General features: G+C 38.2%; 1 protein-coding gene across 4 annotated transcripts in view; it reads left to right on the top strand.

Annotated features, from left to right (window-relative positions):
• The first annotated feature begins 1,364 nt into the window (after positions 1-1,364).
• LOC107822036 (uncharacterized) overlaps positions 1,365-16,884 on the top strand; it is a 36,996-nt gene continuing 21,476 nt past the window's right edge. For 2 of the 4 annotated variants that reach the window (XM_075254681.1, XM_016648524.2), the window contains exons 1-7: positions 1,413-1,644; positions 1,737-1,868; positions 5,329-5,466; positions 6,067-6,117; positions 12,885-12,974; positions 13,060-13,206; positions 13,469-13,579. In XM_075254681.1, the coding sequence (XP_075110782.1) occupies positions 1,552-1,644; positions 1,737-1,868; positions 5,329-5,466; positions 6,067-6,117; positions 12,885-12,974; positions 13,060-13,206; positions 13,469-13,579 (762 nt within the window). In that variant the 5' untranslated portion in view covers positions 1,413-1,551. Of the gene's footprint in view, positions 1,645-1,736; positions 1,869-5,328; positions 5,467-6,066; positions 6,118-12,884; positions 12,975-13,059; positions 13,207-13,468; positions 13,580-16,884 lie in introns of all 4 variants that reach the window. The other 2 variants (XM_016648522.2, XM_016648523.2) reach the window with 2 other exon arrangements.

The raw sequence follows: 16,884 nt of genomic DNA, 5'->3' as shown, positions 1-16,884 counted from the left end.
TTTTGGGCCACATTGTATTTTTCAAGACTTTGGGAGTGGGCATAATATACTTTTTTTACTTTGTTACTCCTAATTCTCCTTAACCATAAAAATGGTTACTTTGCAAAGAATTATAACTAAGGGTTACAACTTGCTTGGATTGTTGTTACCCATTGTATTTATTGTTATTCCAAAACAATGTTTGTTTTGATTGTTTAGTTAAAATTAGGTGTATTGTATTGTTAAATTTATTATTTCAGAACAATGAAAAGTACAATTTTTTGAAATAACCGATTTGATATGATGGGATTATTCCCTATTTTTCTTATCAATTATTCCCTTACTTATTACTTTATAATTCTATATTACTTTTTACCGTTTTTATTTTAACTCCAACCTATAACCTACGTCTTCGTCTCTTTCCTTTTGCCGCTTCCAACTCCAACGTCAGATATAAGTTTTGCCTTCCTTTTGTTTCATTCTTTCTTCTACCTAGATTTTTTATTTCCAATTCTAATTACTTATCTCCAATTAGCTATAAAATATTGGTTATTTTCAAGTGTACAAAGTGTTATTATTTTCTTCAGGTTTTTGCTCTTGTTTTCAAGTCAGATACTTTTTTTGGGTCAGTTCTGTTTAATCCTTCTATTATATTACAACTAAATCTAGTTGTTTGGGTGGTTAACCTCCTTTTACGCTGAAATTATGTATTAATTATTTTGGAGATTTTTATTTGTATAACATAACTACTTGATGAACAGTAAGGTTGCTAATGCTATTCACCATATATATATATATATATATATATATATATATATATATATATATATATATATATATATATATATATATATATAAGTAATTTAATTACTCTTTCATAGGGTACAATATTGTTAAACACTACTGCGAAAAAAGTTATAAACTATTGAGATTTACAAACAAAAATCCTTAACATTGAATTCCCAGTTAATTAGTTAACAAAAAATATAATCCCAAAAGTCCCCAAAAAAAAGTAATTTAGAAAATATTATATACGATACGTTATGGATTATATGTGATGTTGTTAGGAAATAGTATGTATGATCTAAATTTTGAATGGAACATTTTATTTTTTATTTTATTATTATGATGATCTATTTATGAATATAGTGTACTTATTATTATTTTTAATATTATTAATAACTTGTTTCACTAATTTCGATAGCATTTGTATGAATTTAATTGTTTAATTTATATATAAGACGTAATTAGTGATAAATTAGTAGAAATTGGAAATGGGCAGAATATACCTTTTTACTTTATTAATTATCCTAATTTTCCTTAACCTTAAAAATGAGTTACTTTGCAAAGAATTATATCAGGGATTGGGGGGTGTAGGGCGGGGGGGGGGGGGGGTGTCATAGGATTTATGGACCCCTCCCACCAAATCTAAACCATGGTCGACCTGTAAAAGCCCTAAAACAAAAAACGAGACAGAAGTCAGAACTAATCCAATTACTCATCTCTAGTGTGTGATAAAACGAAAACCCCAGTAGGGTTTTGTTTGATCCGTTCTCTTCAATCATCGTTGCAATGGGAGCGAGTCGAAAGCTACAGGGTGAAATCGATCGAGTTCTGAAGAAAGTTCAAGAAGGCGTTGATGTCTTCGATAGCATATGGAACAAGGTACCAATTCTTTTTTTTTTGTTTGCCGTTTCTACTACTTCAGTAGCCCACATTTGCAGAAAGCTTTCTTTAATTGAGTGTTCTTTCTTCAGGTTTACGACACGGATAATGCGAACCAGAAGGAAAAATTTGAAGCGGATTTGAAAAAGGAGATCAAAAAGCTTCAGAGGTATAGAGACCAAATCAAAACATGGATTCAATCAAGTGAAATCAAAGATAAAAAGGTACCAATTCAGGCTGTTTTCTTTCTGGTTTACATACTATTCAATTGAGTCTTGGTAGTTAGATGCATTTACTCGTCAATCACTAATACTAGCTGTGCTTATTGGTTGATAAGACTTGCTATATCAATAGAATTGAAAGTTAGTGATTACTGTTCTCTCAATTTCATAATGCATGCTGTTCTGGGGGAACATAATATTTCGGCTGGAAATGCTTGATTTCTTGTCACTTATTAAAGAACAAAATTCTGCATGTTTGGTGTCAAATTTAACCCGTCATTGATAAAAGTATTTGGCAGCCACTCAAAGATCTGTAAGTGCCTTGTCTAAAAGAATGCTGAATATCGCGAACTCCTCAATTTTAGTTGATTGACATCAAAATAATAGGATGATTCAGACCTGATTATTATTCTAAGGAAAAAGAATTGCATGAACTATAAATGAAGAAATGTATAGAAATCTCCGGATAAGATTACAAAATTCTAGGATGTACGCAGACCTTACCCCTACCCCGGAAGGGTAGAGAGGCTGTTTCCGGGAGACCCTCGGCTCAACAGGAGATATAATAATTTCAAAAAGACACGAAAGGAGAGATAGGTAACAACAAAAAAAGCAAGAGAAGTGATAATAATATCTTAAAATAGATCAAATAGGTGAAAGGGAGTGCAATAATAAAATCATATGCAAAATAACAAAATAATGTGACCATAACATATACCGCTAACAGACCTAGGCATAACTCTATCAGACTACCCTGTACAAAGAGGGAAAAACTATGAACTACCCCTAGCATACAACCCTAATGCTCGACCTCCACGCTTTCCTATCAAGAGCCATGTCCTCGGAAATCTTGAGTCGCGCCATGTCTTGCCTGATCACCTCTCCCCAATTCTTCTTAGGACGCCCTCTACCTCTTCTCGTACCTGCCAAAGCCAACCGCTCGCACCTCCTAACTGGGGAATCTATGGTTCTCATCCGCATGTGTCCAAACCACCTAAGCCTCGCTTCCCGCATCTTGTCATCCATAGGAGCAACGCCCACCTCTCCCTAATAACTTCATTCCTTATCTTATCCAGTTTAGTATGCCCGCGCATCCATCTCAACATCCTCATTTCGGCTACCTTCATCTTCTGGATATGTGAATTCTTAACTGGCCAACACTCAGCCCCATATAACATAGCCGGCCTAACCACCGCTCTGTAGAACTTACCTTTGAGTTTCAATGGTACCCTCTTGTCAACAACATGCCCAGTATTATCCCACACCATGGGGTCTGGGGAGGATAGTGTGTACGCATACCTTACCCCTACTTTGTGAGGATAGAGAGACTGTTTCCAATAGACCCTCGACTTAGGAAAGCATAAGTACCACATTAATGAAAATATAGACAAGAAGGTAAAGTACCAAAAAGCCATATAAAAGCAGAATAAAAATAACAAGATAGTAAGATGATCAACAATGAAAGAAAACAACGGTTAGTCATAAAAACCTACTACCAACAGAAAGCGAGACTGTGTGCCAATACTACTATTATGAACATTCTAGACTACCTACTCTACTACCCTAATCCTCAACCTCCATACCTTCCTATCAAGGGTCATATCCTCGGTCAGCGGAAGGTGCGCCATGTCTTGCCTAATCACCTCTCCCCACCTTTTATTTGGCCTATCTCTACCTCTCCGTAGTCCCTCCAATGTCAACCTCTCACGCCTCCTCACCGGGCGTCTGTGCTAGTCCTCCTCACGTGCCCAAGCCACCTAAGCCGCGCTTCCCGCATCTTGTCCTCAACAGGGGCCACACCCACCTTGTCGCGAATAACCTCATTTCTGATCCTATCTAACCTGGTGTGCCCGCATATCCATCGCAACATCCTCATCTCTGCTACCTTCATCTTCTGGACATGAGCGATCTTGACTGGCCAACACTTTGCCCCATACAACATCGTTGATCTGACCACCACTCTGTAGAACTTACCCTTAAGTATAAATGAACTATAAATGAAGAAATGTATAGAAATCTCCAGATAAGATTACAAAATTCTAGGAGAACCTAGTTAAAGCTATTTGTCCGGCGAGTATAAGCTGCTTCAGAAACCTAGAATATTGTGATCATTCACTTTTGCTGTTCTTGATCTTAACTAAAAGAATAAGTTTTAACTGTACAAGAAACTGCGCATGGATGTTGTGTATGGGGAAGTTTGGACCACAACTACTTCTTTATGTAGTGTCAACTATTCTAGAAAGAATGATGATTCCGAACCTTCTTTCTCACCTCTGAACTTTGAGTGATTTTTGTTCTTTCTTTAATGTCTAAGTTTAGGTTATCTTTAGACATGTTTTTGCTCGAATATTTCAAGGGCTGCATTACAGAGTCAGCCTAGTTTCTACCTTGGTGTGGGAACTCCTAAACATGCCCACTACTCTTTCCTACCAGCTGGAAACACTTCCCATTTACTTGAGGCCCCTGTTGGACTTGTGATTTCAATTCTGTTTCAACATACTCGAGCAAGATCTGAGTTCCTTATGTTGGTGACAAAGATGGTTCTAGAGAGTGTATGTCCCATGTGTGTTGTTGATTGTTGCGCAGACATTTGTTTACTCAAATTTGGTATTATTTTAAGACTTTGCACGGAGAAAATAAATCTACCTATTATGCTGCAGCTTTAGAAGGAGAAGGAAAGTGGTCTTGTTGGTAGGAAAGAAGTGGCAAGGGGTGCTAATGCACTCTCTGTACGAGTGACACATGCACCTTTACAATATGACTGCTAATCTTTATTGTAAAAGTAGTAGGCATTCATTTTGTTCTTTTGGAAGGTAATGCACTCCATCTCATTGAATATGAAGTGGTAGGGATATTGATGGAGAAAGGAAAAGGACAAGAAGAGAAAATGCTACTACTGAAGGGAACTAGAGATAGACTTGGGATAAGGCAAGAAAGTGAAAATGCTCTGTTCTAGGCAATCAAATTGAGACTGCTACTGATTTGATAGGACATGTTGATATAACTAGTTTGTTGATGATTCTTAGAGAAGTTTTAGCTAGGTGCTTATTTTTCAATTTTTACTTCTTCTTCTTCTCCATATTAAGTGCCTTATTTGGTTGAGCATGGTTCTTATGGTTAGAGTTAAATTATATTTGTATAAATACGATGAAGATGGATTCATAATTGTGAATGAAGTTTTAACTAATTGATGAGATGACCTTCTACCGATACACTCTTTTACAGTATATAGTTATGCACTTCTCTTTCTTTTTGTAGATTAATAATGACTTATCGGTACTAATTTAAAAAACTGATGGCTTCTTGCCATACAATTGCTTAGTTATGACCATTGAGTTGGTGGCCTTTTTGCATCAGTGCATCCATTTACCTTCTGTGTGATCATAGATTCTACTTTTTGTTATGTCTTCAACAAAACCATGCAATTTTATTTGACTAGTTTTATTTTTGTTTATTGACATAGGTAAGTGCCTCGTATGAACAAGCATTAATGGATGCTCGTAAGCTTATTGAGCGTGAAATGGAGCGATTCAAAATATGTGAGAAAGAAACTAAGACCAAAGCATTTTCAAAAGAAGGTTTGGGTCAACAACCTAAGACGGTAAGCGTTGCTCTACAACTTTGAGGTCACCATTTCCTAGCTCTGTATGTTTTATTTTCTGTCGTGTTTTTGGTTTCCATGTAGAAGTTAATAGGTCCCAGCTAAAAGAAATCCTTAGAAAGTGGCTATACTATTTTGTGTATTTTCCATGTAGCAAACATACACATTTAAAAGCCCAATACTTACTATCTTAGAAAAAGATTGATGAAAATGATCTTTTCTTAGAGAAAATAAAGCATTAGATAGGAATATAAATACAAATACTTGCACCTAGCATAGGTGCTTTGTAGTACTAGGCTTGTACTATTCTCGACAACAGTTAATCAACTTTTCCATCTCCCATTCATAGACCCTTAGTTGAGTGCTGGCTGTACATTAAAGAAGTAGTGATGTCTTTTATCATCCATTAATGGAGGCTTTGTGAATGCAAGGTCAAAAGATGCTTCTTCTGCCAATTTTAGTTTTAGCTTTTGGTTTTCCATTATATTTTAGTCCATATGTGGGTTCAAAGTCAGCTTTGCATTTTATGTCATAGTACCATTTTGGTTGTAATTGTATTAGTTGTGAGTGTGTTTCATTTTGTTCTTCCAAATGTATCAGGACCCAAGGGAGAAGGCCAAATCAGAGACACGAGATTGGTTGAATAATGTGGTATGAACTTGAGAATCTATCTCCTTTACCTCTTCAAATGAATTACTTTTTTCAGAGGTTTTATTGGTTCAAAAATTTCGCTTCTCTTTCCATATGTTTATCTTCCAAGAGTAGAATGGCTTCTCTTTCCATCAGTTTTATCTTCCATTCTTCCAAGGGTAAAAACTTAACATTTAATTTCCAAGTAAGAAAATTTTATTTAAAGAATAGCACCCGTAGAGTGCAACGAATGAGTAGTACAACCCCCAACTATTTGCATCTTAATGCACTAGCTACATGTTAAAAAAACTGAAGAGATTAACCATCCTATCTCCTTGTACATTTTCATTATTATACAGAAAGGCTATCTGGCTAAGAGAGCTAATCATCTATACTTTAAGGTACAAATATTGTCCTTTTTGTCTTCATAGTATCTCTGAAGTGCAAGTTCAATGGTGCGGATCAGTCAGGGGAATGGAGAGATTGACGAGGAGGTCACACATCGTATCGGGGCGGGGTGGATGAAATAGAGGCTCGTTTCCGTTGTTTTCATTATTATACGGAAAGGCTATCTGGCTAAGAGAGCTAATCATCTATGCTTTAAGGTACAAATATTATCCTTTTTGTCTTCAAAGTACCTCTGAAGTGCAAGTTTAGTGGTGCGGTTGCGCTTCAGTGGTGCGGATCAGGAAGTGGATGGGGATGTGAGGTTGGATTCACAAGTCATTCATAGGAGAGATAGTTTCAAGTACCTTGGGTCAATTATTTTGGGGAATGGAGAGATTGACGAGGAGGTCACACATTGTATCGGGGCGGGGTGGATGAAATAGAGGCTTGCTTCCAGTGTTTTGTGTGATAAGAATGTGCCACCAAAACTTAAAGGTAAGTTGTACAGAGTGGTTGTCCGACCGACTATGTTGTATGGGGCTGAGTGCCGCCAGTCAAGAAGTCCCATGTCCAGAAGATGGAAGTGACAGAAATGAGGATGTTGAGATGGATGTGCGGGTACACTAGATTGGATAAGATTAGGAATGAAGTTATTCGAGACAAGGTGGGAGTGGATCCGATGGAGGACAAGATGCGGGAAGCAAGACTCGGAGGACAAGATGCGGGAAGCGAGACTTAGATGGTTCGGTCATGTGAAGAGGAGAGGCGCCGATGCCCCAGTTAGAAGATACAAGAGGTTGGTCATGGAGGGCCTAAGGAGAGGTAGGGGTAGACTCAATAAGTTTTAGGGATAGGTGATTAGGCAAGACATGACGATGCTTCAGCTCATCGAGGACATGACCCGTGATAGGAAGGTGTGGAGGTCGAGAATTAGAGTGGAGGGTTAGGTAGCCGAGCGTCTTCTTTGTAAGCGTACTATTTAGTGCTAGTCTTGTATTTCTTCTTCTCATATTCCTGTTACTACATGTTGATTCTTGCGCTTTGGTTTTCTGATTGCCTTGTTGGTATTGCTGCTTATTGTTATTTCCCGTTTTTCCTTTCTTGAGCCTTTTATCCGTTTTGCTTTTGTATCTTTTCTGAGCCTAGGGGTGTCAATGGTTTGGTTCGGTCGGTTATTCTATAAAATTTGTACCATACCAATTTTTTAGTTATTTTATTATATATAACCAAAATTAGACTTTTAGAACCAATCATGTCGGTGTCTCTTTGGTATCAGTACAACTCGGTTAAATTTTGGCATTTTTTAAAATATCATTTATATAAAAACCTACGGTTTTATTAAAAAAACCTAAAAATCGGTTCGGTAAGGTACGGTTTGATCGGTTTAGTCGGTTTTTAAATATCCATTGACACCCCTAGTCTACCGGAAACAACCTCTCTACTTTCTCAAGGCAGGGGTAAGGACCGCGTACACATTACCCTCCCTAGACCCCACATGTGGGATTTCACTGGGTTTGTTGTTGTTGTTGTTGTTGTTGTCTTCAGAGTATCTCTGATTTCTTTCCTTGCAACAAACAGTCAACCATATAGCCACTGATACAGTGCTCCACAACTTTTGTTGCCTTTTTATGATCCTCTTCTACTCCAGCAATGTAACTGGTCTCTAGGAGATTCTAGCATGCACCATTTAACTTCAAGCAAATCTACAATCATGTACCACATCTGGTATGTGATTCTGAGGTGGATGAATAAGTGCTTCACATCTTCATTATCTTCACACTTTAACACATGTTGCAAATAATTATACCTCTTCTTTGTAGACTGTGTTGGGTCAAGCAAGCCTCTCTGAGCCATTGAAACCACTTTACTTTACAAGGTTCTTTGTTTTTCCAATTTCCATGGTCATCCTTGTTCTTGTTGTCTACTTTGTGACAAAGCTTTATACCTGAAATTGGTTAGATTTTGGTAGATCAACTTAATGTGATCCAAGGAGAACTGCACGGGAAAGGGGTATTAATCCTAGAGAGGAGAGTTTCTCTCTCTAAACTCCAAATGGAATAACAGATTGGTTATTTATACATTTAAGAAAGTATTCAGTCTCGTGAAAGTTATCTAAATCTTCATTACATTCCTTGATTATTGTCCACCATTTTTGATAAAAAGATATAGTAAATTCGTCCGATCCTCGTTGCTTCCACTATTTCTTTCTCTTCAATGGAGCCATTCACTTTTCTCTCTATCTAGACAAGGCAGTTCCTTGTTTCCCCATTTGTTCACTAATTCTTGGTTTCTGATGATAATGTCTTCTAGAAGTTTACCATGTGATTACTGATAGCCTCTCCATCATCAATCATTTCTCCAGTTACTTCTAATATGTCAATATGATTGTATGTCCTTTCCTCATATGTCATTTTCAAAAGCACTTAATGTTCTTATCCTGATTTTGCAACTAAAGGCACTTGGATTTCTGTCTGCAAGAAGTCTGCTCACAATTTGCTATCTCTTTGATTTCCATTGTCACGTCTGCTTTCTGCACCAACTCTCAGTTCGAGAGTGGCCTACGTTCTGCCTCTCTGTCCATTTTGAACAATTTCTCCAGCACTTCTGGTTTCCTCCTCTTTGTGTTGCCAAATGCATGTGTGTTCCATTCCATCGGATCTTTTTAACACTTTCATTTTGTTGGCGAGTTTGAAATCATGTTTTTCCGTTGCTTCAAAACCATCCCACCAACTTCTTACCATGTCCATAAAACCTCATGTGCCAGCCACATCTTTTGAAGTTAAACTACTATGTCCTCTATTATTGCCCACAATATAACATTAGAGGGCTATGGTCTGGCACTACTTTTGGAAGTAATAATTGTTTATTGCATTTGAAAGTTCCAGTCTCATTCAGTTGAGAATAAGATCCTATCTATTCTTGATGCTATGCGTGATTTGCTTCTTTGACCACATAAATTCTCCTGTATCTGTATTTTCAGACTCACATGAAATAGAAATTGTCCCTAAGACAAGCCACCCTGTTCCTATTCCACCTTTACTACCAAACGGTTCTATAACCTCATACTCCACACATTGACTCACCTCTCTATTTGTCCGTCTGGCAATCTGAACTTCTTGTATAAAATAGATGTCAACCTTCCATTTTGACATTGACAACTTAACAGTCCTACGTTTAGAACAGTCATTTAAACCTCTTACATTCCAACTTAATATTTTTATCTTTATTGCTAAATTCTACAACTCTTTTTCCTCTCAACTTTGCTGCCTGTCCTACTTCCAAAGTTGACATGGAACTCCAATTTCTTCAATTCCTTCCTCCCTTTTTGAGTTTTCAGTTTCAGCCCTTCTATTTTCCATTCTCAGTATGAGGCCTAGAATTTCTTTTATCGAAGTCACCATTTATCAAGCAACTACTTGTTTCTAAAATAGTTTTGTGATACATGTCATAACATAACAGTCTGAATGCAATTCCTAGTTGGTCTCTTTTTATTTCTGCATTTGATAATATTGTGTTCCAATTGCTTATTGTTGTTGGACATATGCTTCTTATGCTACCACATAGCTCTCTCTGTGTGTGTGATTGCACGCGCGCGCGCGCACACACACATACATACATGTTTGTCTCCAAAATAAGCACACACAAAGGAGAGACACACACTATGTATATGTCAAGCATGTTCCTTTGCAAAATAAGCGCGCGCACACACAATATATATATATATATGTGTGTGTGTGTGTGTGTGTGTGTGTGTGTAGATATATAATGTGTATATATATGTATGTATTTATGTACAGGGAAAGAGGACATGGAGAAAAAGTGAGTGGGAGGGGAGAGTGGGGAAAGATCAGGAAGGAGAAGGTAGAATTATGATATACGAGAGGAGATCTAAGAGTAGTGGGGTGAGTTGATGGAAGTTGGAGGGGGGCGGGGGGTAGATAGTAAAATCATTAGATGGAACATGAGGGGATGGATGACCCTAGCAAGAGGGCTATCATCAATGTGGGACTTAAAGTATGGGGCGAATATTGTTTGCTTACAGGAAACTAAAATGGAAACGGTGACGGATAACATTGTCAGGAGTTTGTGGGGCGGAAGATTGGTGAAGTATGAGACTGTTCCAGCTAGGGGTAATGCATGGGGAATTATTTACTATGGGATGTGAGAAAAGTTGAATGTTTGGAGGTTCAAAGGACGAGTTCTATTGAGTGGATCTCATAGTTGTAGGGTTGGAATGGAGTGAGGTATTGTTGGGGGGGGGGGGTGTTGTATGGCCATGTAGGGGGAGGATCTAAGTTACTGTTTTGGGAGGATATGACCACTTTTACAGGGGAATGGGATATTCCTCGAGTGTTGGGAGGGGATGGATGACCCTATCAAGAGGGCTATCATCAAGGTAGGACTTAAAGAATGGGGGCGGATATTGTTTGCTTGCAGGAAACTAAAATGGAAACGGTGACGGATAGCATTGTCAGGAGTCTGTGAGGTGGAAGATGGGTGAACTGCGAGACTATTCCGGCTAGGGGTAATGCATGGGGAATTTTTTACTATGGGATGAGAGAAAAGTTGAATGTTTGGTGGTTCAAAGGACGAGTTCTATTCAGTAGATCTCATAGTTGTAGGGTTGGAATGGAGTGAGGTTTTTTTTTGGGGAGGGGGGTTATGGTCATGTAGGGGGAGGATCTAAGTTGCTGTTTTGGGAGGATATGGCCACTTTTACGGAGGAATGGGATATTCCTCGAGTGTTGGGAGGGGATTTTAACACTACCCGATTCTCAGTGCCTCCTTATTGTCTTGTTCAGAAAAGAGAGGAGCTTCGAATGTTAAGGATTATAGACCTATTAGTCTAGTGGAAGCTTCTATAAGATTATATCTAAGATTCCTAATAGACTAAAGAGGGTATTAGACTTATCAGTCTCTACTTGAGACTTCTCAGAATGCTTTTGCAGAAGGCATGCAAATTCTTGATGCAGCTTTGGTGGACCAATGAAGCGGTGGACTCGGGAAAAAAGCAAGGGGAACTTGTGCAAATTAGATCTTGAGAAGGCTTTTGATCATGTCATTTGGGAGTATTTTGATTTCATTATGATGAAAATTGGGTTTGGTGCTAGATGAAGGAAATGATCAAGTTTTGTATCTCTATTGCCATGTTCTTTGTCCCGGTAAACGGTAACCTATGTGGTTTCTTTGTTAGCTCGAGAGGAATGAGATAGGCTGACCCACTTTTCCCAATGTTCATATTAATGATGGAAGCATTGAGCAAGAGGTGGATAGACTTGTGGCAGGGGGTTGCTTAAGGAGTTTTCCTGCTGCAATCAGTGGCCATGGCTCCGAAAGGTGTCTCATCTTTTGTTTGTGGATGACACCTTAGTTTTTTGTGATGCTGGCAATATCCAAATGTTGACATGGTTCCAAGTGGTGTCAGACCTGAAGATTTTTTTTATAAGTATGCGTCAGACCTGAATATTAATTTCATAAAATGCGAAATTATCCTGGTTGGTAAGGTGGAGAACATTAAGGGTCTAGCACAAGTGATGAACTGCAGGATCGGGGCTGTTCCTACTACTTACTACTTATCTGGGTCTCCCATTAGGAGCATCTAGTACGAATCAAGCAGTTTGGAATCCGATGATAGAGAGGGTATAAAAGAGGCTAGCAGGTTGGCATTCGAGGTACTGATCCAAAGGGGGCAAGGAAGTGTTAATTAAAAGTAAGCTATGAGATTTCTATTTGTGTAGGAGATTAGGTGTCATTCATAGAAAATCATGTCTTTTTGTAAGGTTTTCTACTTTTTGGTATACTCCTTATATACAAGCATGTTTTGCCCCTTTTTAATGAAATTATTACCTTATCAAAAATTTTAAAAAATAAAATTATATATATATATATATATATATATGTCCCTCATTTCCTTTGTTGTCTATCCTTGTATTTGCTGGTTATTGTTATTTCCTGCTTTTACCTTTTATCCGTTTTACTTTTGTATCTTTTCTGAACCGAGGGTCTACCGGAAACAACCTCTCTAATTTCTGCGTACACATTACCCTTTCTAGGCCTCACATGTGGGATTTCACTGGGTTTGTTGTTGTATATGTATCCCAACAATGAATGTCTCTATTTCCTTTGTTGTCTATACTTGTATTTGCACTTTCACTAGAGGAATATCTAACCAAATCATTACTGCCCATCTTACATTTCTGAGAACACTGTTTTTCCCACTTCAATCCTAAGAAAACAGAAAATAGTAGGCACCCACAGATATCAGATGAGCATATTCCCACTCTTACCTTTATACTTGTGCAATGGCGAAAAGGGGAAATTCTATTTGTGACAAAAAGTGTTGGCACTTCTGATAGTTTTATCTTGGTGTTCCATGAACTTTAATAATTGTTTTGGGGTAGGTTGGGGAGCTCGAAAATCAAATCGACACTTTCGAGGCTGAATTGGAAGGACTCTCAGTTAAAAAAGGGAAGCAAAGGCCCCCAAGATTGGTAAGAGGATGTTATTAAATCTGTGTATATTGTGCATTTGGCTTACCATAATTGAGGAAAGACTCCTTTTTAATGTTTTCTTCAGGTACATTTGGAAACATCCATTGTTCGGCACAAGGCTCACATAATGAAATTAGAGTTGATATTAAGACTACTGGATAATGATGAATTGAGTCCTGAACAAGTCAATGATGTCAAGGATTTCCTTGACGATTATGTGGAACGTAATCAGGTTTGCTGCTCTATACAGTTTATTCCTCGTGTGCCTGGCTTGGGTTATTTTGAAGAAATCAACATATTTATCACTCTAACCTGTTAATTTTCTGTACATTAAAATGGAATTCTGTAGCGTTGCTAGGTTGCTTGTTTTCCTGTCTCTTCACTTGTTTTTCTGTGTATTCACTTCTGAAAGTGTTCTTAGGATTGCTCTTGAAGTAATGGCCTCTTTCTGGCATGTAATATTAGAATTTTTTATGGATTGCGTAATTTTTCAGGAGGACTTTGATGAATTCAGTGATGTTGATGAGCTTTATAGCACTTTACCGCTTGATAAGGTGGAGTCTCTTGAAGATCTGGTTACTGTCGGTCCACCTGGTCTTGTTAAGGTAATTTACATCCAAATCGTCTTTTCTTTTTCTAATTTATTTCGCTAACTAAGTTATTTATTTGTTGTTTCATCTTTTAATTTTGAGTGATATATTTATTTCTCTTTCCTATACCATAATAATACGAAAGTTCCCCCTTTTCTGTTTTTACTAAAATTAAGAGAATTTGTGGTCATTTTCTAAATTCTAATATATTGGGGTAGGACTATTTGGTTCTTAATATATACCACCCTGCACACAAATTTGTTCTCAATGTTTTGGCCAAAACCTAAAACTAACGACAAATAGAAAAGACCTGTTACCGATTACGGTGAAAGAAGAAAACAAATGTAGAAGCGCTCCAATTAGCCTGATAGAGAGAAGTGAAAAACAAAGAACCCTATATCATCTTCTAGATTTTTTGCTCCAAAATCAGTCCAAAGTCAAGGGATTTTCCATTGTTGTCGCTTAGTTACCAACAATATTGATAAGCTTACTGCTCTGGTGGGTTTTCTTGATTTGCTGGATTTTGGGTTTCAAAGATTGGGTTTTACTTCTAGGATGAGCATGGACTTTTCAGCCTGTTAAATTCTAGGAGACATGGAATGCTAGTTGATAGGTATAAGAAGCAGATATGATGTGTGATTGAGTGTTGTAGTCACTCTAGCATAAGGAAAAGACTAAGGAATGATTACAAAGAATATTGAAGTTAGAACCCGCCGCCCTTTTGTTTATGTATATTTACTATTTGATTCTATAATCTTCAACGCTCGACGATGGGTTTTGGTTGTGTACTAGGAATTTCTACGGGCTCAGATGAAGGATTTCGCAGTTTAAGGTTTTTGGTCGCAATTTGGGGATTTCGACAGGCTGAGGGTTTTATGGTTGATACAAGTTGGGGATTTCAGTATAGCTATTATGCTTTTTTCTCCTAATGTGATCAATATCGGTTAAGCTTAACAAGACTCCTATATTTTCCGTCATTTCTATATATTTGGACCAAAATTGTCCACTTTTTATAAAATATTATGGACCATTTGCATTCATGGTTAATACTGGACCAAGTTAGTCCTACCTTTGTGTGTTAGGGACCATTTGGATTTTTGCCTCTTTAATTAGCCTTCATGATTAAAAAGTTACCAGTTTCAGAAAAAAAAAAAATTAGCCTTCATGATTAAACCTATAGATCACCTTATCAAAAGAGATTAAACCCATAGATCCTCAGCTTTTACTCGAGCATAGGCTTAATATACACACATTCAAGTCATTAGTCTACATATTACTTCGAAATGTTTTTCATGCAATAATATATGGCACTTTGTCCTAATATCTGGGAGATGACGTTATCTCTTTAATATGGATAGTGTCGAAGTCTTTATTAAAAAAAAAAGAGAGGATAGTGGCAAAGCATGATGGGGGCAATGTACTTAACAAGGGTGTTCGGAATTAGGGTGGAGGTCCAGGAACTTCTTGCTACAGTATTGTTCAAATGAGATATGATGCATGCTGATGGTGGCTGGTCCCACCAAATAAAAAAGAAGATTCTTGTTTTGGTGGCTGATAATTGATGTCTTTGCCTGGTGGTCTATTGAGTGTTGTAGTCATTCTAGCATAAGGAAAATACTAAGGAATGATTACAAAGAATATTGAAGTTAGACGGGTCTAACAATATGGGATCATGTGAAATATAACTACAACATTTACTTTAAGACATAAATTGCACATTTGGTCTTGGGAATAAAACCCAGTATTACTAACACGACATTTGGTTGCTGGTATTAGACTGGGCATTACTAATATTGTCATAGCTAATGTGGGGATCTATGTGTTATGTTATGCGGATGTGATATGGAATAAGAATACATAGAGCAAGAATACTTGCATGAGTCTAATGCATAACTATCTTTATATTGTTATCTATACACTCTACAGTTAAGAATTGTTATATTATTATTTATCACCTGGCAATGCTTACATTATAATTCTTGCCTAGCTAGCCTGTGAATTAATGAAAGTTTGGGAGAGAGTGGTAGAAATGAGAGTGCGAAGGAAGGTGTCTATTTCAGAAAACCAGTTCGGGTTCATGCCGGGAAGATCTACCACAGAAGTTATCCACCTTATTAGGAGGATGGTGGAACAGTATAGAGATAAGAAGAAGGATCTCCACATGGTGTTTATTGATCTGGAGAAAGCGTACGATAAGGTTCCTAGGAAGGTCTTATGGAGCTGCTTAGAGGATAAAGGGGTCCCGAGTAACTATATTAGGGTGATTAAAGACATGTATGATGGAGCTAAGACTCGGGTTAGGACAGTAGGAGGCGACTCTGAACACTTTCCAGTTATTACGGGGTTGCACCAAGGGTCTGCGCTCAGCCCATTCCTATTTGCCCTGGTGATGGATGCACTGACTCATCATATTCAAGGGGAGGTTCCATGGTGCATGCTATTTGCTGATGACATTATTCTAATTGACGAGACGAGAGGCGGCGTCAACGAGAGGCTAGAGATTTGGAGACATGCTCTTGAGTCTAAAGGTTTCAAGTTGAGTAGGACGAAGACGGAATACTTCGAGTGCAAATTTGGAGTTGAGTCGACGGAAGCGGGAGTTGAAGTGAGGCTTGACTCTCAAGTCATTCCCAAGAAAGGTAGTTTCAAGTACCTTGGATCGGTTATTCAGGGGATCGGGGAGATTGACGAGGATGTCACACACCGTATAGGGGTGGGGTGGATGAAGTGGAGGTTAGCGTCGGGAGTCTTGTGTGACAAGAAAGTATCACCGTTACTAAAAGGTAAGTTTTATAGAGCAGTAGTTAGGCCTGCCATGTTGTATGGAACTGAATGTTGGCCGGTAAAGAACTCTCACACTCAGAAGATGAAAGTAGTAGAGATGAGGATGTTGAGGTGGATGTGCGGGCATACAAGGATGGATAAGATTAGGAATGCAGATATTCGAGAGAAGGTGGGTGTGGCTCCCATGGAGGACAAGATGCGGGAAATAAGACTCAGATGGTTCGGGCACATTCAGAGGAGGAGCACTGATGCACCGGTGAGGAGGTGTGAGCGACTGGTTGTAGTGGGCACGCGGAGAGGTAGAGGGAGACCTAAGAAGTATTGGGGAGAGGTGATCAGACAGGACATGACGCGACTTAGGATTACTGAGGACATGGCCCTTGATAGGGAATTATGGAGGTCGAGCACTAAGGTTGTAGGTTAGGGGAGAGTGTGAATATTTCTACAGCACAATAGAGGGAGACTATCTAGTTAGGAGTTAGACTAGGAATGTCATTGGTCATCTATTGATGCATGGCTTTACATTCTAGTTGTAC

This window comes from Nicotiana tabacum, chromosome 6 (assembly GCF_000715075.1).
Source record: "Nicotiana tabacum cultivar K326 chromosome 6, ASM71507v2, whole genome shotgun sequence".
Taxonomy (NCBI): Eukaryota; Viridiplantae; Streptophyta; class Magnoliopsida; order Solanales; family Solanaceae; genus Nicotiana; species Nicotiana tabacum.
This window is presented reverse-complemented; position numbering and strand designations above follow the sequence as displayed.